This window comes from Erithacus rubecula (assembly GCF_903797595.1).
Source record: "Erithacus rubecula genome assembly, chromosome: 3".
In the NCBI taxonomy this organism is placed as follows: Eukaryota; Metazoa; Chordata; class Aves; order Passeriformes; family Muscicapidae; genus Erithacus; species Erithacus rubecula.
The window spans coordinates 68692237-68715435 of NC_136689.1; the positions used below are offsets into that span (position 1 = coordinate 68692237).

At 42.8% G+C, this 23199-nt stretch overlaps 1 protein-coding gene across 7 annotated transcripts in view; it reads left to right on the top strand.

Annotated features, from left to right (window-relative positions):
• Positions 1-22726, top strand: part of RNF152 (ring finger protein 152) — a 43045-nt gene extending 20319 nt beyond the window's left edge. For 3 of the 7 annotated variants that reach the window (XM_079301661.1, XM_079301663.1, XM_079301664.1), the window contains exon 2: positions 18242-22726. In XM_079301661.1, the coding sequence (XP_079157787.1) occupies positions 18437-19048 (612 nt within the window). In that variant the 5' untranslated portion in view covers positions 18242-18436 and the 3' untranslated portion in view covers positions 19049-22726. The other 4 variants (XM_079301659.1, XM_079301658.1, XM_079301660.1 and 1 more) reach the window with 4 other exon arrangements.
• The last annotated feature ends 473 nt before the right edge of the window (positions 22727-23199 follow it).

Below are 23199 nucleotides of genomic sequence, written 5' to 3' on the forward strand. Positions count from 1 at the left end.
ATGGGCTCACTTTCTTAGTTGCCTTCCCCAGATCCCTTTGAGGCATCCACTCTTGAGACTCTGTTGAAAGACTGTCTGCAAAAGGGTTAATTTAAACACTATCTTCTGTCTGAGGTTCTGCCTTGAGGAAAGTAAGCACTAGATACCTCTTGGAGAGACCACTGCAGTTCTCAAGCCAGCCCCTTACATAGGTGTGCCAGCCCTGTGACAGATGCATTCATTGCTCCTCCAGGTGCATTGCAGCTTGGAACAGCTTTTTTCAGAGTAAGGAGAAAAACAAGGGGCCATTGAAAAGAGCAGGTTATCAGCACTACTGATATGCTAGATTATTGGACTGTGTTGAAATAATGAGTTTTTCATCAGTCTAGATTGTTTGTACCTCATTCTCTGAATAGTATGTTTTTGTTTTGTTTTGTTTTTCATTGCTGTAACTTGCACAGAGATCCTGGAGATAATGAAAAGGATTGCTTTCCCCTCATGTCTAATGAGGTACTTGCTGTGTTTTGGTTGTCTTGTCCCTTTGCTAAGCCCTGATATATTTATATTCTAATTTGAGGATGAAGTGTTAGTGGAATGAGGAGATGGTGTGTTTGCAGCATCCAGAAGCCATGAGCCTCTCTTAATTCCATTCTGCCTCAGTGTCAAGCACTGGGGCTTCACCATGAAGACTGTATATCAAGGCCATCAAGGCTGGGGCAAACTATCTAAAGCCTTGAGGGGTTTTGGTGAGTTAAGTGTGTAAAGATCCAGTCCTGTGTAGTGATTTTCTTTTCAGGCAGAAATGGGAAGAACTGCATGATGAAGGATGGGGTCAGGGATATGTTGCTACAAAGCTTCAAGAATGTTCTTAGAAAAATCCCTTCTCCTTAGCTTTTGAGCAATACAAGGGTGAAGCTTTGTTTGCTTCTTCAGTTGGTTTTAAGCTGGTTTGAGGATTTGCTCTGCATCACCTTCTGGAAGAGTTTTTCTGCATCCTGATTTTGTCTAAGTTCATTGGTTTATTTTATGGAGGAACACTGCTCCCCTACCAAATCTCCTTACATTGAAAAATACAACTGAAGGGTTAGATTGAGGAAAGCTAGCACCATATCCCATGGGAACTGTAATTAGCATACTTTATGTCCCATTCTTCCTCCAGGGTTTGGCTTTATGGCTGACTTCCATCTCTTCTTATAAACAGTCTAGTTGCCGTTGTGGTTATGGGAGATGCAGTGTAGCTGGGAAGCCCAGTCCCTGTTGAAGACTGGAAACAAGGGTCATCCTGTATGCAAGTACCTTGAGCTGGAGTAAGCAGCATTTCACAGTTCTGAAAATGGATGGCCTGATTTCTAATATTTAATAGAAAGGCACCACTTCCCTTAGTACAGGTGGCATAGTTGTTAATTTAATATAATTCATAAGGTGTTCATTTGAAAACCCATAAATTTTTATTAAAACTCACTTTTCTCTATTTTTAATTCATCATCCTGGCTTAATTTGCAAGCACAAAATACCATTTTTAAGGACTTGTCCCACACTAATGAAGTGTAATACTAGGATACTGGAGTTAGTTGTAAGTTCAAAGTGTAGCAAGTGGGGATGTGATATGATTTGCCTGAGGACACCTCTTGTTTTCCATAAATATTTCTGATGTGGAAGGGAGCTAGGCTGGGAACAGGAATAAACTACTTCCGATTTTACTTTTTGAAGTAGATAAGATTCCCTTCTTAAAACTGAAATCAGCAGAAATGCTGGAATTGTGTTAATTGAACAGACTGATAGTCTGGAGTAGATGTGTCAGTATGAAGTTTAAGGATGTCTAGAAGAGAGAAGCTGGTCAGCAATAGCAAATTAGTTAGAATTCAGTGAAGTTGTATTGCTCACAAATTTGCTTTCAATAAGCAGTGAGCTATTTTTACGAGGACTGTTTACAACTGCTACTTTTATGGTTGGCTAATTAGCAGCCCCCTTCAGAAAGAAAAATGACCCTCCTGAAAGTCTTCAAGCATACAGAAACGTGGATTTTTTAATCCTCTCAGTTTCACAGTGTCTTCTGCCTTTCAGTTTACAATCTCTTGCAAGCTGCCACTCTCCCTGTTCATGTGACTTCTACAGAAAACACAAGTAATAGTAGTTGAAAGGGAATTTTAAAATAGATCATGAAATCTAGGGCATGTCAGGATGATTTTGAGGTGGTCTTAAAAAAATCCAGTGGTTGTCTTCTTTGGAAGCTTTTGCTGAATGTTTGAGATTTAGCCTTCCTCATATTTATCTAAAGATTGGGAAGGTCTGTTCCTGTCAGACAACACATATCACATATGTTGGCATTTGGGAATTTGACCAGAATGGCTTCTCCACTGGAAGGATTCCTGGGCAAGTTTGGCTCAAATCTACTCTTGAGAGCAGCTACTGTGAGAGGAGCTTCACCAGCTCAGTGGAACTGCTTCGTATGGAGGAGTGGTCAGTGGCAGAAAGAAATGCTGGCAGAGCTGTACCCAGACTGGTTTTCACAGCTTTAAAGAAATTGTAGGTTCACCTACGAAGTGTCTGTGACACATTTCCTTAAACTCATGTATAAATTTATAATTATTTTCATGTGTAAAATAAATTGATTCATGCTATCATACGTGATGGCATGCTCCTGAACATCTTTGCAAAAAAGCAAGGTAAACAAGTGAAAAGCATTTTGGTAAGAAAATGTGTATTTTAAGTTTGTTTTGCCCATGTTCAAAAGGAGTTTAGGGAAGAAGCTCCTTCACACTGTGCACATCTCTTCTGATGCAGCTGCATCCGTGACACAAGAAGGTGTGAGCTGTGCTACTTATGGTGGTGAGGAGTTACTTGAATAAAAGTTGGAATTGTGTGACATGCTGGCTTTCCTTCCTTTAGTCCTGTTTGGAGTTAGTGTGACTAAAGATAAGTGGCGGTGTTTGGTGAGGGGCGGTGGAAGTGTAATCCCACAACTGCAGGAACTTTATGGCTGTAGCTCTTGATGGAGCTGCAGGAAAAAACCCTTTATATTTTGAGGAACCTGACTCATTTTTTCCAGTGTTACAGGCTTACATTCCTGTGGTGCTGCTTCCTCTGCTGGCTGAAACTCCTTTATGTTGTCCATTGGAGAAACTATTATCTTGTATGTTAATCGGTGGTTATGAAATGAGAACAAAAAATTAAGAATGATGAACTGGCAATTTTAAGAAGTGATAAGAATCTACAAATTTGTCCTTTAATAAAATTATAATACTGTTGCTTTTTAAAATGAAGAGGGACACAGAGGTCCATAACGTGTACTTGTGCATTTTAAAATCAGGATATAATGCTGAGTTGGAGTTTTTCAGCATATTCCTTTAAAGGTCTCATTTTCTAGCATTCATGCTGCTTTCTTTTGTGTCATTTTAAACAATATACAATAGCATTTTTCCACCAGCAAAGGCCTGTGCATTTCAGTGACCTTTACTGCTTTCTTTAGAAGAGTTATGCAATCAACATACGGGAATGAAAATATTTAATAATTCTTTTCTTCCTAAAAGATGCCTTTATTCTTATGATTGTAGAACTCACACCTGTGTCTTGCACCTGCATTCTTTATTTTGAGGAGCTTGAAAGTCTGCATGCAGCATCTCATTAGCAAAAAATCAAGCTTAAAAAAGAATATAGGTGGATAAAACTATTGTCTTTAAAGCAAGAAGCTTTCATTCTAATGTTCCTTCTTTGGTCTCCCAGCCCCACTAAATACATGATATTTCTTCCAAATTTCGTAGAATCACAGAACTAACAAAGGGATTGACCCTTTTCACATCTATTAACTAGTCAGTGCCAGAGAATTTTGTGTGCCTTTCTGAACCTACTTACAATGCACTTGCTGCTTGGCAACATTAAAGCTCCTGAGAGTCCACACTAAGTGCAGTCTTCTCACTAGAGATGCAGGTTTATTGCACCTATAGCAAGGAGAATACTGAAGCCCCATCACCCCTTAGTTCTGCTTCCTGATCAGGTGGGTGGAATATTGAGGAGAACATCCATGTATCTGTTCAGGGGCATCATGGAAGCAGGAGATTCAAGTGAGTTCTTTAAGCAACAGCTGTGTGACTTTCAGGATTGGAAATACTTCTGATATTAACCAGCAGTTACACACTTCATTGCTGCTCTATGTATTGGTTACAGTTATGCTTCATAATTTGTTTTTCCACAGGTGAATATTTTATTGTCCACATCCACAGTGAGATAACAGCTAGGGAGGCAGAGTAAGCATGAACAGTTGCAGATAACTTACTCTAAAAATGTGTTTTGAGCAAACTTGTGTGCAGAGCATATAGTGCATAAACCTTGACTTGAACTGTGTCTCCTTCAGTGGGTGACACTAGTGAACCATCAAGAGAAAAGGTGTTTATAGAGTGTGAGGAAATGAGTTTGAAGTTCTAAATACAAAGGAATTTCCTAAACACAATGGACGTCATGGCACTGATCATGGGCCCTGTTCTATAAGAACACATTACTTTGGTTTTATATTTGCTGGTCATATCCACAGATATGACCTTAAACTATTCCAGTTTTGTGTCTATTTGTATTTGGAGTCAATTTGGAGGGAAGGGGCAGGGAAATGCCAGTGATCTACTGACATATACAGAAGAGGAAAGGAAATTACTTTATGACAGATCTTTTCTGCTATTTCTGCATGAACAGACAGATCCTATGGTACAGGTTTGCCTTTAAGGAGGGTTTAAGCAGTAAATACTTTGCTTATTGTAAGAGGGCTGCTTGTTTTCCATGTTTGTGTAGCTTTTATGTAATTGTAAGGACTTGATAAAAATGCAGGCTTTTTTTTTTTTTTTTTTTTTTTTTTTTTTTTCTTTTCCACTCAGTTGTATGACCTTCCAGTACTTTTAAACACTAGATTTTTTCCGGGGTAGAATGATGTGAAAATTTCATCTCTGTCAACTGAGCAGTTCATTAACTCTCTAAATGTTCATTGCTGTGCTTAATGTCTCGAATTGCACAAAACTTCTATGGTTTTTGTTTAAAATTCCATTTTCAAGGATACCTCCTTCTACCTCTCTCAAGTTGCACAGGGTTTTAAAGGGCCTAATTTTGAACATTAAAGGATTGGGAGTGTTTTTAGCAGGAGCAAAACAAGCAATTGCTGTTAAGAGTTGGATGAGAGATGTGAAGACGAGGTGGGCTCTTTAAGGTGGATTTATTTCTTCTGGCCGCTGAGACCTCTAGGTAGAGGCTTTACTGACAGTGTTTGATTCAAATAAGTGCTGGTGTGACTGGCTTTGCTGTGGGAGGAGTGCAAGTGTTGGGGCAAGGCAGAAGGCTCAGAGCAGGATGGGTGTCTTCACCCTGGTGCTGTGGAGAACCATAGTGACACTTCCCAGCCATGCCAGGTGAGCGCTGTAGCTGTTCTGTGTGTGTTGGGCACAGCTGAAAATAAGCACAAAGGAACTGCTCTCCTAGTTGTTGGAGTCTGTTTTTTGTTGCTGGTGCTGTCTTAAAGCAGTAAAAGCCAGCATTACTTCAGCTCTGTCCTGTGTTGAGAGGAGTGTAGGAGAGTGGTGGGAGGCAGCAGGATGCACTTCTGCATGCACAGGGTGGGAAAGCCACTCCACCTGCCTGGTGGGAGCCTCCCCTTGGCCAGGGGTGAGTGATGAGCTCAGTGCTTTGAGTGCTGCTGTCCCTGACTTGCACAACGTGCATCTCAGTGTGCTGGTGCATCCCATCCAGCACCAAGGTAAAAGCTGGGACTGGCAGCACTTTTCCCTGCTGTTTGGGAGAGGGAAGGTGGAGACAATCATCCTAAACCAAACCTCCTGAAGGGTGGTAAAGGGGTAGTGGGACAGCCAAGCAGAACTGGCTTCCTTGGTCCTGTGAGCCCTGGTGCTCAATGGTTTGTATTCTGGAGTGCCACCTGCTGGCACTTCTCTCTTTGCTTGCTCTTTTCTAGAGGCAGCTGCTCCAGAAGTTGAGAAAAGAGAGCAAAGAAAGCCTGAATGTCAATAATAGGAATAACAGTACTATTTATTTGTATTGATCTTTTCATTATTTTTTTTAATCATCGTGGCACTTAAGGATCCTGTTTATTGGCAAAGAACACACTCTGGCAGGTGTTCTGCAAACTTGGCATGAAAGAAACTGGCAGAGGCTTCGTGGCTTAAAAAACAGAGAGCACAGTGTGAAGGAGTGATTTAAAAAATAGAAAATTATTTTTCCAATCCATGCTGTTATTTGGCAAAATATGAAGCATTTTTAAAAATTTATGGGTTGCTTTAGTAAAATGTTTGGATCATTTCTGTGTTTGGCAAAAAATCTCCCAAAGCAGAGATTTCAGTTTCCATTGAAAGACCACCTGACACTTAGGCAAAAGTTAAGAAAACACTGACTCAACTCTAAAAAGTAAAAATTATGTCAGTAAAGTAATTCTTAAAACCTTTTGGCTATAAAGCAAGAGATATTGTCGTTTGTGTCACAAAGCAGATCTGGGTCCAGAACTGAGTTTTTTTTCATCCTGGCCAAGAACTTGTTTGGGCAGTATAAAAGAGGCAGATTTTGATTCTGTATTTTAACACTGATTTTCCATCTGTGGGTCAAAGCCTAAATGGGTGTTAAGTCAGTGTGGTGCCTTTGGCATCAGTTTGGTTGTGGGCATTGGCATTGCCAGTGTTCAGTGTGCCGCTGTAAGACACAGATACAATACTATAAGAAAAATAAGTGGAATATGGTCAGATCTTGCAGATATGCATAAAGCTGTGTGTATTCACACCATGTCATAGATTATCACATCCAGTGCAACACTCTCTAGACTTTTTGCCTTTTCCCTTCCTTAGTGGGCTGTCCTGTCCCTAAGGCACCTCTTTGGTTCCTAAGTGCTGTTCTGTGTGATGTTTCATGGAATCGAATCACAGAATTATTTAGGTTGGAAGAAGCCTTTAAGATCATTGAGTCCAACCATTATCTCAGCATTGCCATGTTTATGCTAAACCATGTCCCCAGGTGCTAGATTTCCACATCTGTTAAATACCTCCAGGCACAGTGACTCCACCATTTCCCTGAGCAGCTTGTTTCAATGCTTGGCAATCCTTTTTGTGAATAATTTTTTTCTGACATCATTCTAGGCCTCTCCTGGTGCAACTTGAGGCCACTTATTCTGTCACTTGTTACCTGGAAGAAAAGCCCAACCCCCACCTCACCACAACCTCCTTTCAGGTGATTTTAGTGAATGGTAAGGTCTCCCTTGAGCCTCTTTCTCTTCAGGCTAAACACCCTCATCTCTCTCAGCTGCTCCTCATCAGACGTGCTCCAGACCCTTCACCAGCTCTGCTGTCCTCTGGACACGTTTCAGCCCCTCAGTCTTCCTCTTGTAGTGAGTGGCACTGAATTCAAGGTGAAATACGTGTTGGAAATACATGGTAAGACTTCTCTGATGTAAGGCCTCAAAAGTAATTAACAATCTTGGGATGTATATGCAGGAGAGCATTGGGATGAGTATGATTTTTTTTTTTTTTTAAGACATCAGAATCACCTGGCTTTTTGCTGTAAGATCCTTCAGATCCTTTGCAGGAAACACTTGTAAAAGCCAGCAGTCCTATTGGCCACATAGTCCTCTTCAGCTTTTGGTCACATCATGAAACATAACTTGTACATTGAAAATGTCCCGTGTTGTGATGTTATTTTTAAGCCAACAGCCAAAAAAGCTGAATAACAATTGTTGAAAACACAGTTCCATAAAACTATAGCTAATAGTTTTCAGTGTATCTTATTTGTCTTTTGTTAGGCTAGGAAAGCAAAAAAAGTCATGCTGTATCACTAGACTTAAGCATTCCACATTCAGTGGTAGAGCAGCGTGAGAGACACTTCTGGCTCAGCCAGTGGCTCACAATATCAGAAGAAGAATTATTCCAGAGTCAGTACAAAAATCTTTGTCTGCCCTTTACATTACCTTTTTATAAATTTCTTCTAAAAGAAGACAGTCAAATTGAAATGGAAGTTGAAATGAGCTGACGTGATGGAAATTTCCATTTTTGCTGAAGGAGAAAGTATTTGCATAATTTGATCTGAAACTGCCAATGAATTTGTTCACCTCAAAACTTAATTTCTTGAGTTAGAGCTAACTCTCATGCAGGAATCACGAGACTGGCCTGCAAATCAAGAGACTGACGTTTAGGGGTCCTACCTAACTGGGATCTGAAGTTCATGTTTTCAGTCTTTTCTTCAGATAAACAGAACTAGAAGTCTTCTTTTTACAGAATATTAACCTGATTGTCCTTACTCCTGCGAGCCTAGGACTCACTGTGGTCATAGCTGTCAGGATTGTGATACTGTGTTCAGCATTACAGCATTATGCTAGTTTCCTTCCTAAGTCTGGTCTGCTGTTACATTGCAAGAACTGCAGAACCAAGCACAAAATTAAGAGGTGTGAAGCAGTTTGCTTCTCTTTGACTGTTTTGCTCTAATGTGGTGTAACACAGTCCTTCCTGAGCATTTGCACTCCTTCATACAGCAAAATGCTGTTAAACTGTTAGTTTAAGGGCTGCCAAATGGAGGGTATTTTCACACCAGGGTGTTTCAAAAGCAGATTTTGACTGGCAGAAGTATAATGGGTGATGTCTAGCCTAAACTTTCAAACTCACTGTAAAGAATTAAATTCAACATAAGAAAGCTTGGCAGGTCTGATAAATTCATGCAGCTATAGGAGTGACTTGAGTACCATCTCTGTGAAGGAAAGCAACAGTAGGTTGCACATAATGTGGGCAGGAACAGTTCATCTTTCTATGCCTGAGCATTTGAGCAGCCTGTTGCCAGTCCCTGCCACAGCAGAAGGGGCTGCAGCTCTGAGCTCAGTGTCCCAGAGCTGTAATTTGTCTCAGCCCACCAGAGAGGGTTGTGGTAGTGCTAAACCTGAGTTATGATCATCGCCCTTGAGAGAGAGCACTGCTACTTTTAGCTGCAAGAATACTTCTGAAACTGTCTGAAAACAGTGCTGGTTCACATGATGGGGAGACTGGGTGCATATCCCTTCACTACTCTGTTCTAGGCTTCATTCTAGAAGTCCATCCTTGGTAGTCTTGTTTCTGTCATGGGCATGGAGAGAGCCGGGAGCCTTTCCTGGTGTTAGTTTGCTGGCTCACCACTGATCTGCAGTTTCACCTGGTGCTACTGGGGCTTTGTGTGACGGTGTGGAGCTGGTTGGGAGAGTCGATTCATAACCAGTTTGTTTAGTTGCAGCTGTTTTGGGAAGGTTGCCATTGTGTTTCTTCGGATCACACCTTTTCAGCGTGGTGTAGGGGAAGCAGATGTGTCAGCACTTGGAAATTACCTTGCTCTGCCTGTGGCTTCTGGCACTGGTTCTGTATTGGTGGTGTTGATGGATCATGTGTTAAATATGTAAAATGTGTAAGTGACCTCAAGAGCATGTGTCATCCCATTAACTTCTCTGGCTAACATCACGTCGTGTGTTTCATGACTTGTCTGAACTGGAGCTTGTGGAGTGGATAGTAACAGGTAGAAACCTGTGGTTTGGAAAAGCATTGGAAGTAATTATTTATCTGGTATAGCCCGCTACATCTCTTTGGAGGATTTTACTGGTCTAAAGACAGAGAGATAAATCATGAAATAGGAAATAATCAATATTATGCAGTTCAGGCTTGATCTAACTCTGCTTGTGATCCATATTTGCAGAGAGCATTGGACTGTTCCCAAAATCCAGGAAACGAAGGTGGTATTAATATTACAAGTTGACAGAATGTTACAGGGTGAATGATTAGTTTCCAATAAGAAGGGAGCTTTTGGATCAGTTCCAGTTCCTTTTGGTGTAATCTGCAAATGTGAATGACCACTGGTGTGACCTGGAGTAGCTGTAGTGCTTATCAGAGGCCAGAGCTTCATGAAGATCATGATTTGTCTGCATTACGCAATGACAGAGCCGTTGACCTTGAGGAGGCATATTAGTTGGCTGTCTTCCCCTCTCTTGTGAAGATAAACTTCTGGAAGTGGTGGTTTGGCATTGGCACTGGCACAGCTGTTAGGCATTCTCTGTTGATAAACAGGGGGTTTGATCCTTTGTGCTGCCCACTTAGATTGCAGGAGACAGGTAGAAAGATGAACAAAGCTCCCTGTGCCCTTCTAATCTCTTTCGGACCTTATTCCACCTTATTCTATTCAATTATGGTGTATGAAAGAAGAGAATTTCCTTACTTACTGTTGTGGGGCTTTTAACAAAATATTTTTCATTTTCTTAATTCCATCTATTTCAGTGTAAAAGGATGTATTACTTGGACTTCTGTAGATCTATTGTGCTTTTCCCCCACATTTTTTCTGAAGCAAAAGCACTTGAAGAAAACAAATCCCAGGCCTTGAGAGCAGCCATGTGGAGGTGGGTCACATAGTTGCATCCTTGGGGAAGCTGTGCTAGCTAAGTGCAGAGAGCATGTTAAGCAGGTGGAGGCACAGAGCCATTGAAACTGTCCTTTGAAGGGCTTTTGTTTCCTGAGGTAAGTGTGAAATTGAGTTTGCAGTTTTTGCATTGTATTGACAGTGTATGAACATGTGAGTGTTGATTCCTTTCCTTACTGTTTAGGCCCATGGGCAGATAGATTTTATCCTAGTTTTATCAAAATCCTCTCAATGACCTTGGAGAGCTGTAGCACTCTCTCCTTTAATTATAGACTAGTGCCTTAATAGACTCAGTCACCCACTGACCTGTATCAGTGAGAATAGTCTGCATTTGAGCTTTATTCAAAATTTCTTTTGATGATGTGTTTTATAAGTCTAATACCAGATCCTCAGGGGAGGGAGGGAAGAATCTTTTAATTAAGTTTCTATTTATTATCAGGCAAATTCTATCAATGGCAGATGAAGCATAAAGCTCTAATGGGAGAGAAAAATTTGTAATTTCAGTGATCAGGTGCTTCATGCCTCTCTCAGCAGTTTGAATGCCACGGTAGTATATCATACTGCCATAAGTGAAAAGCCCTCAGAAAAAGGGTGAAAGATGTTACCGAGTTTGAGTTTAGCACTAGTAGCTCCTCCTGTATTTTGTGGGATTTTAGCCTCAGTGACTTAACTTGTAACCTTACTTCAGGTTAGAGAAGCAGTTTCTAAATCTCTGCCAACTACCTAATCACTTCTCCCGTATGTCCTAGTCATAGTTATTGGTGCTGCTTTTATTAAGGCCTGAAAGGTAGAATTGTTTTCACACCACACCTTCCACTGTCATTTTTCACGGTGTTGGTTTGAAGGTCAAATGGATCTCTCACTTGGTAGTGGAAAACTGGCTTTTCATTCCTCTCATCCTGGGGTTTAGAAGTGAGTGCAGGCATAATTAAGAGCAGCCAACAAAACTGAGGAAGTGCTAATGATCTTGCAAATACTGTTCTCAGAGTGGGCTGTAGAATGAGCAGCATCCCCTGGGATGCTGTGAATGCTGGAGATTCTGTTTATTTGCAAAATGCAAGGAACCTTTTATATCCCACGCTGGAAAATTTTCAGATGTGATATGTCTTAGGACCACAGTCAGATCTTTTCATCCTGCCAGTGCACCTCTCATGGAGAGAAGGGAAACTTAGAACAGCAGGAATGGTGAGAAGTACCATCACACTTGTTTTAGCAGGACAGAGCTGCACCTGGGGCTGCTCTGGCAGCATGGAGGAGGACTGGGAGATTTAGAAAACCATAGCTCTGGGACAGCTTCACAATTGACCTTGTCAAAAACCTGCAGACACATCAGAGCTGGGCTGGTGAGGAGCAGATCATGCTCCTACCTCCTGGCCTCTAGGATCACCTGCACAGAGGGCTGCTGAGAGACAGGAAAGCTGTCCACTCTGTCTCTGCCTGTCTGAAATGGGCATATTTCTGTGGAATATTTTAATTTAACTTTTTTGCTTGTAAAGTGCCTCATGTGAAACTGTCTGATGAGCATATCATACAGAGCAGCTGTACTGTTCTGCCTCAGCACGACAAAATGTTTGCTGACCTGGCACGTTGCAGGTGATTAGTAGTGTTTGCTGTTGGAACAAAGTGCAGCTTATCCTGGTCATATTTGACCAAAATAAGGTCTTTGGAGGCAGGGAATGTGGACGTGTCAAAGTTTGCAGATAAAAAGAGGGAGCAATGCAGCTGGTGATGCGAGATGGAACACGGAGCAGCATGTGAGTCTCTCTCTGTTTTCTCTAAACACCAAAGGCTAGTGTTTCTACCTGATCTGTTTTTGCTCCAAACCCATAAATGTCTACATCTCATTACATTCCTGTAGGTGACCTTTCTTCCTCTGTCTCCTCTTCCTAGGGCTGGCTGGTGACAATTTCTAAGGTAAATGCTGTGGAACGATACCTTGCAACTAGGCTCCTTTTTTGTGATCCACCACTGATTTTTCAGCTGTCTGAGGGGCAGGACAAGCTGGTGTTCTGTCTGGTGTGTACCATCAGGATCATCCATAGCAGGTTCACTTGCCATCAGCATGGGTCCCCTGGTGCTGGTTCATAGGATGTTACAGACTCATATATCACAGTTTCACTCAGCTTTATTTTTTGTGGCTTTATGCATCCAGGACTGTGTATACCAAGATGCTCATATTGGCAAAGGAGTGAACTAAAGCTAAAGGAGCAGTGACAGCTTGTACTGGCTAAGGCTTTGACTAAATTAAAATACTTTCCTTCTGCAATAATTCTGTGCAATTGTGAATAATGAAATGGAAAGGATGGCGGGTGTAGGCTGCCTGGCTTACAGGAAGATTCCTGGAAAACAGGTAATTCTGGAGAGAGGAATGGATTTACTTTGTTGTTTTATTGTGACTTTTATGCCCTCAAACTGCATTTAGTCTCTCAGTTGTAATTTGCATGGTGGATGAACTGTGTCTGTGGAGATACGTAGCTTCTGGGGCATAGGCTCTCATGTTTTTAATAATCTGTGAAAAAGCTGATCTATTTAATGAAAGCCCCCCCCGTCCCCCCCAAATCCCAGGCATACCATGGAGATGATGCCAGCTGAAGGAGTTGAGGAGAAATGTGGGGATTTCTGAGCTTCATTGAAGCTCATTGTCACCCCTGGCTTGTGAGGTGAAAAGTAGAGTTGTGGTGAAATTTTATTGGAACCTTGAGGCATCTGGGTGGTGCTTGCATGACCTTGGACCAACTGGTGTGTCTCTCAGTGCTTCTTTTCTTAGATGATGAAAGAAGATAATGATGATAATACTTGTCTCTTAACAAGGGTATTGTGATGAATAAATTAATTGTTCATTGTGCTGTTCTCAGTTACTATGGTAATTAGTGCTACAGAACAGCCTAAAAATAAATAAGATCATTTAGTGAAGGATATTCAGGGGAAATCAGGTAGTATGTCCTGGACATTTGCAGTAGCCCGAGTGTGTTTTGTCCAAATGTGAATTTGAGAAAAGAAAGTTCATTGATGCTGAATTTTTGTAGCAGAAATGCTTCCAATTATCTTAGAAGCAAGTCTAGCACACATTTCCTTCCATATCTGTGGGCACATGATTCTTGCAATTAGTTCTTCTATTGAGAACAGCACTCCCTCCTCACCCCATCTCCTTTACAGCCTAAGGGCACCTGAAACGAACAATTCTTTCTTCTTCATAAATCATACATACTCAGTAATGCTGCCAAAGAATTGTTAATGTGTTTGGGGAGTTTACATAATGAACCTTTCTCGCTAAAGGTGAAGTGTTGTCGATGCACTGCCTTGCTGAAATTCTGTTATAACCTTGCTGTGTGGCAAGTAGACTGCCTAAATCCATGTGTAAGTCTGTGCAAAGTGTTTGAGGCTTTCTCTCAGTGATCAGTTAACTACATCAGCATACCCCAGAGCCAGCCTTTTAAAATGGTATATGATGTTTAGTCATCTGTGAATTGTATTGGATTCTGCAGGCATCACTGAAGTATATTTTTGGGGTTTTCAAGTTAATAGAATTTTGGGCCCTAGTAAGATAGGAATTATGTCTTAAGGTAGTTCTGTGTCCTTCAATGAAGGTGTCACCCCTTCAAGGCTGTGTTTTCCATTGCTTAATATCACAGGGTCTATCCTTACATGGGAAAATTATCCTGGTGCTAGGCAAGGATTTGCCATTAATTACTGCGTTCTCTGACTTTATGTATAGCTCTGGGCTTGGATGTTTGGTGTCTTCCTTTGCACTGGGTTCCAAAAATAGTGGTCTTTCCTGACCTGGCCAGTTGGGGACCAGTTTGTAGTTAGCATTCGTGCAGAGCGAACCTGTGCTTTCTTCCTCTCACTGTCACAATTACAGCAAGCTTCATCTGTTCACCTCCCACAGCACCTCCCCCACATTGTGTTGGGAAGATGTCAATAGTAAGGGCAACACATGCCCCTTCTGCTGCTTTGGGAGTAGGAAGCTGATGCCTTGGCATTCCTGGCCTCTTGCTCACCCAGACAAAGAGAACTTGGGTCTCCAGTGATGTACTGGCAGAACAGATAGCATGACTGACAGACAGCTGAAATACTTGCTTTATTCTTCAGAGCTTTACTGCTCTTGAGTCGTGCAATTTGAAAAACTCATGGCTTGTGCAGAGAGCAGCCCAAATCTGCAAGGAGGACTTTTGTGCCATGCTCTCAGCCACCTGGCAGCTGCAGGGGCTTTGCAGGTTTCTCCCTGGCTCTCTGTAACTGCTTGTGAACTCCTCTCCTTGCCAGCCAGTGGTAACCCTGTGCATATTGGGCAGATATACAGAAAGGGAGTGCAGGGTAGGCAGAGATTATTTTTCGTGGCCTGTCTCTTCTTACTTACTTTGTTCCTGCTGCACCTTTCTGACACGTGAGTTTTGGAGCTTGTGGATTTCCATTTCCAATTAGTTATTATATGTGTTACAAGTTAGATGTCAGCCCTGAAGAACTTCCAGTTGCTGTCAGGTTTGTGCCAGGCAGTCACTACTTGTAGCTTCTGTTGCTTTTGTGTGTGTGGTTTCACTGTCATATTCCCCAGTTCATGTTCCACGTGTGTGCCCCTATTCACACGTATAGGTGCAATAGCAGAGACCTGTGGGTATCCCTGACAGTGTTCTCTGCCTTTTCTCCCCCACTCTGTTTTCCTCTGTCAGCAGTCTGCTTGCCCACTTTGGGTGTCTCAGTGTGAGGAGAGCAAACGACACAACAATGGTTTTGGCTGATACTTGGAGCGAGCTGTGCCCTCTTGTGCAGCCCTGGCTGCCTCTCTGTCTTTCTGCTTCAAGCACAGAGAAGAGTCTAGTCTGAGTAAGCTGTGAATGAGCTGTGTTCACCTGTGACAGCTGGTGTGATGGTGCATTGAGCACAAACTAAAGAGCTTGGTCTCCTGTCCAAGAGTAAGCCTGCTCCTCTTGGCATAGTTATTAAAGTGAAGTGGTAGAAGAGTACTGAGAGCTCCTATGGATTTTTTCCTTCTTAGGTACACAGTGCAAATTTTATTGCCAATAGATTCTTACTGTAGATGATGGCTTGACTTTCTTTTATCCAGAGATTGAGCTGTAGCAGAGTGCAAGAGGGTTGTATGGTTGGAAATAAAGTTGCATTGCACCTGTAAAACTGCATGACCAACCTTTGAACAAGGCAATGTCAGCAAAGGTCAAGGGGTTAGGTGGCTGTGGCTACTCTTTAACTTGTCTTCAGTTATGTTCTGAAGGAATCATACTAACCTCTCTGCTTACTGGTCATTACTGCTGATCCACACCTCTGATTATTAGTATTTGAGATGCTTTGGAAAAATATGAACAGTTTGTGTCAGTCCTGACCTTGCAGAAATACTAATTTACATCTGCAGGAGGAATACCTCCACTCTGTCCTTGGGCAGGGTAGTCACAGGACAAAGGGGAAATGATTTTAATGTGAGAGTGTTTAGGTTAGATTTAGGAAAAAGTTCTTTACTGTGAGGGTAGTGAGGCACTGAATAGAGTGCCCAGAGTAGTTGTGGTTGCCCCATCCCTGGAAGTGTTCAAGACCAGGCTGGATGGAGCTCTGGCAGCCTAGTGTAGTGGAAGGTGTCCTTACCCACAGCAGGGACATTGGAACCGGATGATATTTGAGGCTCTTCTATCCTTTTATGATGAGCCTTAGTTTCTGAATTTGTAGGCATTGGGAATTTTTCTTGTAATAACACTGCAGTATTGTTATACCTGAGGTGTTTTTTATAGATTTGCAGATAAAGCAGGCAAGAGTTTTGTCTTGTAATGTGTGAGTTCAGCTTTGGCTGGTGGTCTGTAACTGCAGATTGTGAATGCATACTTCTGTGCAAAATTCAAATCTACTGGGTTGCTTGTGGCTGAAACTGGATCTGCTAGCTTCAGTGATGCTTTTCTGAGTTTCTATAACTAATTTCTATTCTGGCTGTTGTCTCTTAATATTTTTTTTTTTTTCAGCCAGAAATTGCCCAGCATCATGGATATCTCTCTTTCATTTTTCTCTCTCAGCTGCATGCCAGTCTGTTATCATGTCAGCTCCTTTCTTGATAGTCTTCCTTTGTGTGTGCCTGTACCATAGGGATATAGAGATAGTAATGGATAAGGAAATAAGGAAGATAAAACCTCTCCTCATTTTCTTCCACTTTCCTGTGCTGTGGCCTGCACAAGGCAGCTGATGTGTAGCCCCTTCTGCAGCAGTGTTCAGCTTCCCAGCACACAGAATATCTGCTGATGCCTTTGTGTAGCATGGCACGGGTGTGGAGCTGGTGTCCCATGGGCTTCATAATGGTGGGGGTCTCTCTCAGCAGTGGCCTCTGTGCCACATTAAGATAACGCATGCCAAAAGTGCTGGTGGACAGTGTGTGCCACTTTCCCCTGCAGCCATTGTAGGTGTTTCAGGAGCCTTCTGAACTGCAGCCCCTGCTCCCTCCCGAGTCAGGATTATCACTGCATGTTTGTTGAAGCATCTTGTGAGCCAAAATCCACTGCTGTTACAAAATCAGCAAGCAGGGCCAATTCTGCCAGTGTTGGTGATACCAGGCATCAGCATCTGAAGAGATGACGTGGATTTTGTTTTCCCTATTCAAATACTGCTAACTGCCAGAAGCAGGGTACAGGACAGTGAGGTCCAGAGCACTGTCCTGGGTTGCAAACCCCATGTCTGTGCCTGCCTTCTCTTCTTAAACTACAATATTTGTTATACTGATATCACCCATTGATTAGTGTGTTGCAACCTAGTTGCTATAATCTAGAGAGGAGAGCAAGAACTTATTTTATAGAAAGCAGGAAGTCCTCTGAGAGCTGTTGTCCTTGGGTATTAAGTCTGCAAATATTTTGGGTTTTCTTTAATCTCTGGAAGCAAATTCAGGCTGATACTTCTTCAAAAACAGGAAGAAATTGTAAAATGTTGTAAAACTGTCACCCCTTCATATTAATTGTGTTGGAGTGAGCAAAATCAAACAAAGCTAAAGTACACTGTGCAAGTAAACACAGATGCCTTTTCTTTTGGCAAAGATGTAAGTAATAAATGGGAAAATGGGAATTGTAAAGGGAATCCCTTTGTAAGGATTTAGAACAAGATTAGTAACAATTGGCTTTTAATTCAGTGCATTATGTTTCTTTTTGTTATTACTCTATTTCATTTTTGTTCTTTGTGGTGTTCAGTGGTCCTGGGTCTAAACAGAGCCTTTTGTCTCAGGTGAGGTTTTCATTAGTGAGAGGGTTTATGTTTCAAGAGGGCCATGTTCAACAAGCTGCTTATGTAACTGGGCAAACAGTTAATTTGACTGAAAATGATACCATTCCTTTTCATTATGTGCAAATGTAGGTGTTGCAGTGGACTTGCTTGGTTGCTCATTTGTGCACAGGCACAAGTTCAGGAGCCTGTGGAAATGCTTCCATTTTAACATACTTCTTCTTTCCCTCACCCTTCATGCAGACTTAGCAGTTGAGCCAAATAGCTAAAAATCCTCAGAGATTTAAAGGATTAAGTGAGAACAATTGTTTTGGTGTAGGAAGGGCTGAAAAGTCCTGAAAATATGACAGGAGGTTGTTGCTGTGGGGACCTGGCTAGTGAGCTACCTCTGTTATAGGCATAAATATAACTGTGAGTGGTGGACTGATGGGTCGATGGGGAAATTAGGGGAAAAAAAAAGAAACCTAATGATAGTACTGATGGCTGACCTGAAGGTTTGCCACTGGACTGTTCGGTGAAGCTGGTGGGAAGATGCTTTCTAGTGAAAGATAGGGAGGAGAAACAAATTAGTCAACAAAGTCAATGCTAGTTTTCATTCTCCCGTGGCTGGGCTCTTCTGTTCCCACAGCTCCTGTGAGTAACCTGTTCTTTCATGTCTTTTGGTTTGTCCCAGGTGCTGAAAGTTTCGGTCTGGAGGTTTTCCTGTGCTCTCCGTAGGAGCTGCCCCGTGCTGCCCTGAGGAAAAGCAGCGTTGGGAAGGCAGGTGCTGCCCTGAGGAGCAGTGCTGGGAAGGCTGTGCCCCTTTCCTGCGGGGTGTCCGGGCGAGGCTCCTCACAAGGCCTGCTGCGCTTTCCCTACTCTGGCCGCCATGGAGACCTTGTCCCAGGACTCTCTGCTGGAGTGCCAGATCTGCTTCAACTACTACAGCCCCCGCCGGCGGCCCAAGCTGCTGGACTGCAAGCACACCTGCTGTTCCGTGTGCCTGCAGCAGATGAGGACCAGCCAGAAGGACCTGCGCTGCCCCTGGTGCCGCGGCATCACCAAGCTGCCTCCGGGCTACTCCGTGTCCCAGCTGCCCGACGACCCCGAGGTGATCGCCGTCATCGCCATCCCGCACACCTCGGAGCACACGCCCGTCTTCATCAAACTGCCCAGCAACGGGTGCTACATGCTGCCCCTGCCCCTCTCCAAGGAGCGGGCGCTGCTGCCGGGAGACATCGGCTGCCGCCTGCTGCCCGGCGGCCAGCAGAAGTCGCTGACGGTGGTGACGATCCCCGCCGAGCAGCAGCCGCTGCAGGCCGGCCTTCCTGCCGAGGCGGGCACGGAGGAGCCGGACCGGAGAGGCGCCGTGAAAAGCTCCACCTGGTCGGGGGTGTGCACCGTCATCCTGGTGGCCTGCGTCCTGGTCTTCTTGCTGGGCATCGTCCTCCACAACATGTCGTGCATTTCCAAGCGCTTCACGGTGATCTCCTGTGGCTGAGGCGGCGGGGCCGCGCTCCCCCGGGGCTCGGCTCGGCGGCGGTTTTGAGCGAGGCGGTTCCGTGCAGCTTTCCCCAGTGTCCGCAGGACGCTGTGCCGGGGCAGCGGTGCCCGGTGGCGTCCGGCCTCCCGGCAGCCTGCGGAGAAAACCACGTCCCGTGTCTGGCGGCAGTGGCACTGAGGAGGACTGCATGTGTCACCGCAGCCGTTTGTCAAAGGGACTGCGCCTTCACGGTGATCTTTTTTTATTGTGTTACCAGATTAAAGACCTCTATGTAGCTGGTTATACTGTGAAGTATACAGTATGGGCTCTTCTTTCAGAACAGTGTATTAAAATCAAAACTGCTCCACGTAGAACTAAACGAGAATTGGCGCACAACTGTACGAGGGGTTCAATATCGGTCCACACATGCATTATTTTTTAATGAGGGGAGGGAGGGAGACTCATGAAATGGAGAAATCATTTAGCTGGTAAAGCATTTTATATGTTCTAAGTGACACGTTAATTAAACCAAGTTAGGGAGTTGTACAATAGTTTTTAAAAGGAAGCATTTTACAAGCAATCGTTTCCTTCCTTGCTGTCTGTTTTTTGCCTCTTTTTTTCCCCATTTCTTTCAAATACAGGGAGCTGGTACTTCTAGCATCTTCTATTTGAAGGACCTTTCAAGAAGGGATGCAGAGTGGGCTAGAAAGAATACCTAGAAGTGCAGTCAAAACAGTTCTGCATAACTGGCTTTATGGCAGGGATGGCTTTGCATGGTAAACATTGGACATGCTATTTTACCTCCAGTCTGGCTGCAGACTTCCTGATGACCTGGCCTGCATAGCATTAGTGAGGAAATGGGTTATGAGAAGTCCTAGGACTCCTGTGAGGATGTGTAACTTGTTGCTCTTAATTTTCTTTTTCTGCAGTTAGGTTTACTTTTTGAAGAGTTTAGACCTATTTTGCCGCCTCCTTTCCTAGGAGTTGCAACTGTGCACTAATGAATAGTATGACAGAGGTGTTGCTCTAAGAAAGGCTCACCATCAAAACTGAGACCAAGGACTCTTGTATGCAGTCATCTGGTAAGAGGCAGTGAGTGATGGAGCTTGGAGAAGAATCCAGGCCACCCCTCCTAAACTGCTGTGGCTGTCCTGGTGTCAGAATGTCTGGGTGAGCATAACAGAGCCTCTTCCCAGTCTTGCTAATGTTGATGATTTCATAAGGATAGATTTGAAAAACAAACACAGTAAGTGTCTCCCTCCACCTGTGACTGTCACAAAGCCCCAGTCATTTGCAGTTCACTTCTTGGGAGAGTCAAATTCCTGAATGTTCACTGCAGTAGCACCTTGCTCTAAGCAGTCCCACTGTACTACTTAGTATTACTGCTCATAAGTAGAGTCCAGTGTGAATTTGGGTATTTGGCAGGTCTGATTGCTGAAATTTACATGAGATTTAGGGATTGGATCAAGGGGCACATGGCATGTCTTTAATAAGACAGAAAAAACTGTTGATTTGCACTGCTTCTTTTTGTGAGTATGAGGCATAACCTCCCTGAAACGTGTCTACCTACTGCTCTTTCCAATTCTCGGAGATTGCTGAATGCCATATTATAACATAGTTTCGACTATGCAGTGCCCAAGTTTACTCCGTAGTCATCCTTGTTTTTCTGGTTTTGTCACAAAATCCAGTTGCTGACTCACTATAAACATTCTCAGCTCACACTTCTGTCAGGAACATGCCTCAGACTTCATGCTGGATTTCTTTCCTTCCCTGTTTTGAAACCACCATTTTCTTCCTTGTTTCCTGTTAAGTGAAGAATAGAATATAGAGTGCTTAGTTGTGAAGATGTGTGTTTGCTCATGTGTGAAGAGGAACCATTGTGCTGATTTTTATCTACTGTCATCTATATGCATAACACAGGGGAGAAAAAAAAAGTCTTCAGTTAACACACTCAATGCCTTTTCTTGTGCAAGGCCCATGTGCAGTATGCCTTGAATCTGGCTTGCAAATATTGTAATTACATGGACACGTCTCCGCAGCATGTTTCATTTGGTTGCAGTAGGGAACACCAGGTATTCCCCAATGTGTCTTGTGAACGTGCTGTCTCTCGTTGCCAGTAGCTAGCCAGATTTCTACTGACATCCATGCTCTGCTGCTTATTGTGTAAAGGAAAGCCAGCTCACAAAAAATCCTGCCTTTTATAAGACTCCTGAGGAACTGACCAGACACAGGACTTGACCCTCTACTGCCTTACCCTGTAGCAATTGCTGGGTGTACCAGAAGCTTCTGGCATAGGTGAAGGATGCTCTGAGAACCGCGCTGGTGCATTTTGCACCAGCTCCTGCCTATGTTTATCTGAGTTGATGCACAAAAGCACGAGGCAGTCCAGGAGCAGGTCCTGGCAGCACCGTGGTGGTAACATTACCTCCTTCCAGCCATACCTGCCCGACTGAAGCTCTTGAGGCGGAGGATTCTCTGGCATTGCAAAGAAAGGCCTTCTTCATCTCTATATGGAGAGTGTGGAATAAAAGAGGAATCAGAAATTAGGTTAAAATACCACACTGCATAACACATTATACAACAGGCAGACCTGGAGTTTATCCGGAATTAGTGACGTAAGTGTTATATTAGCAGAATACCATGGTGTACTATGTAACACGGTACATTGTTTTGTTAATATCAATTTCCTGTACTTTTGTGCCTGCTGAAATGCATGTTTGACCTAATTTCTGATCCAGACATTTGCCTGCTCACAGCCTTGTGTAAGAGCAATAAGTAAAACCTCAAGATTTTTGCCTGCGTGTGCGCGCATAGTGTGTATGTTCATTCCTTTTTATAAATAGGAGTTCTGGAAAAGTTTTTGTTCTGGCTTTAGACTGTAACTAGAATTTTAAATTTGCAGCTGTCATATATGTTAGATCACCTAGCTTTTTTGCTGACTTGTGTAGAAATGAACTAAATAGTTTGTTGTAATGTACAGTGTTAAAATGTTTCTCAAGTATGTCAATAGTCATACTACTTTAAAAATGCAGTGCAGTCTGCCCCATTCCTTGGTTCAATACCTGGCATTAAAAAGTGATACTGCTAAATTTTTTGAATTATTAATTTAAAACAACCGCCTTGTCTTTGTAATTTTTCCTTTGTGAGAAACACATATGGACTTGTGCCAAAATCATCAGGTTCCAGGTTAGTTTTGTTCTCTGGTGTCCAGTAAGAAGTCACTGCCCAGTTCCACCAAAAAGAAAGACAGAAGTTTACTGTGACCCAGTACTTTTTGAGAAACCAAAACTTATGCTAAAATGTGTGGGTAATTATTCAAGCACCTGCATTTTTAGAGCACATTACTCTGTATGAATGTGTATTTATTTGCTTGTTTAATAGGAAGGATGGGTGTGTTGGGGTCCAGCTTCAGTTTTTTTCCTGAATGCTCCCAACTTCCATCGTTGGCTTGTGCTTTGCTGGCAAACAGACTTTAGGGTTCACTCTGTGAAATTTTGTTTAGTGAATTTTAAAAATTCAAAATATGCAATTTTGGTATGCGGGATGTTTTTTAGGAAATGTGTGTTCAGTGATTGTTCATGCTTAACCACGATGTAAAGGAGCCTGTATGTTTTGTAAACATGGAGCAGTCATGAGTCCAAAGTTTCATCTTTACTAATGAAGCTCATTCTGAATAAAACGTTAGCAGGAAAAGAATGATAGCAAGTGAATTATGGTTCCTCTGTTATTTTGCCATCAAATGAAGAGTGTGGAAGGGAATTTGGCAGAATTGCTCCATATTTCATGAGAGGGTGGCTGAAATTCATCACTCAGCGTTCAAAGGCAATGTGTAAAGTATGGGTTGTGGTAAATAGTGAAAGGGCATTCATGTTTTAATTAGGGACAAATACAGAATTATAGCTGGTGGCTACTGAGCCACAAAACATTTTTTCTGTTTTAATAAAATTGAAAATTTGAAGTAAACACTTTGCTTATAGGAACGAGCGATTGCTGGGCTTCACTTAAGCTTGCATTGTGCAGACTGGTACACTGATTCCTTCTTGCCTTGAGCCCCCCTTCCCAGTCACAGCATTGTAGCCATTGGGCAGCCAGCTTTTTGTGATAGTGCAAATGATTTTCTGGAGTAGAGATGGTTAATATTACACACTGGTTTTGTTACATTCACAGCA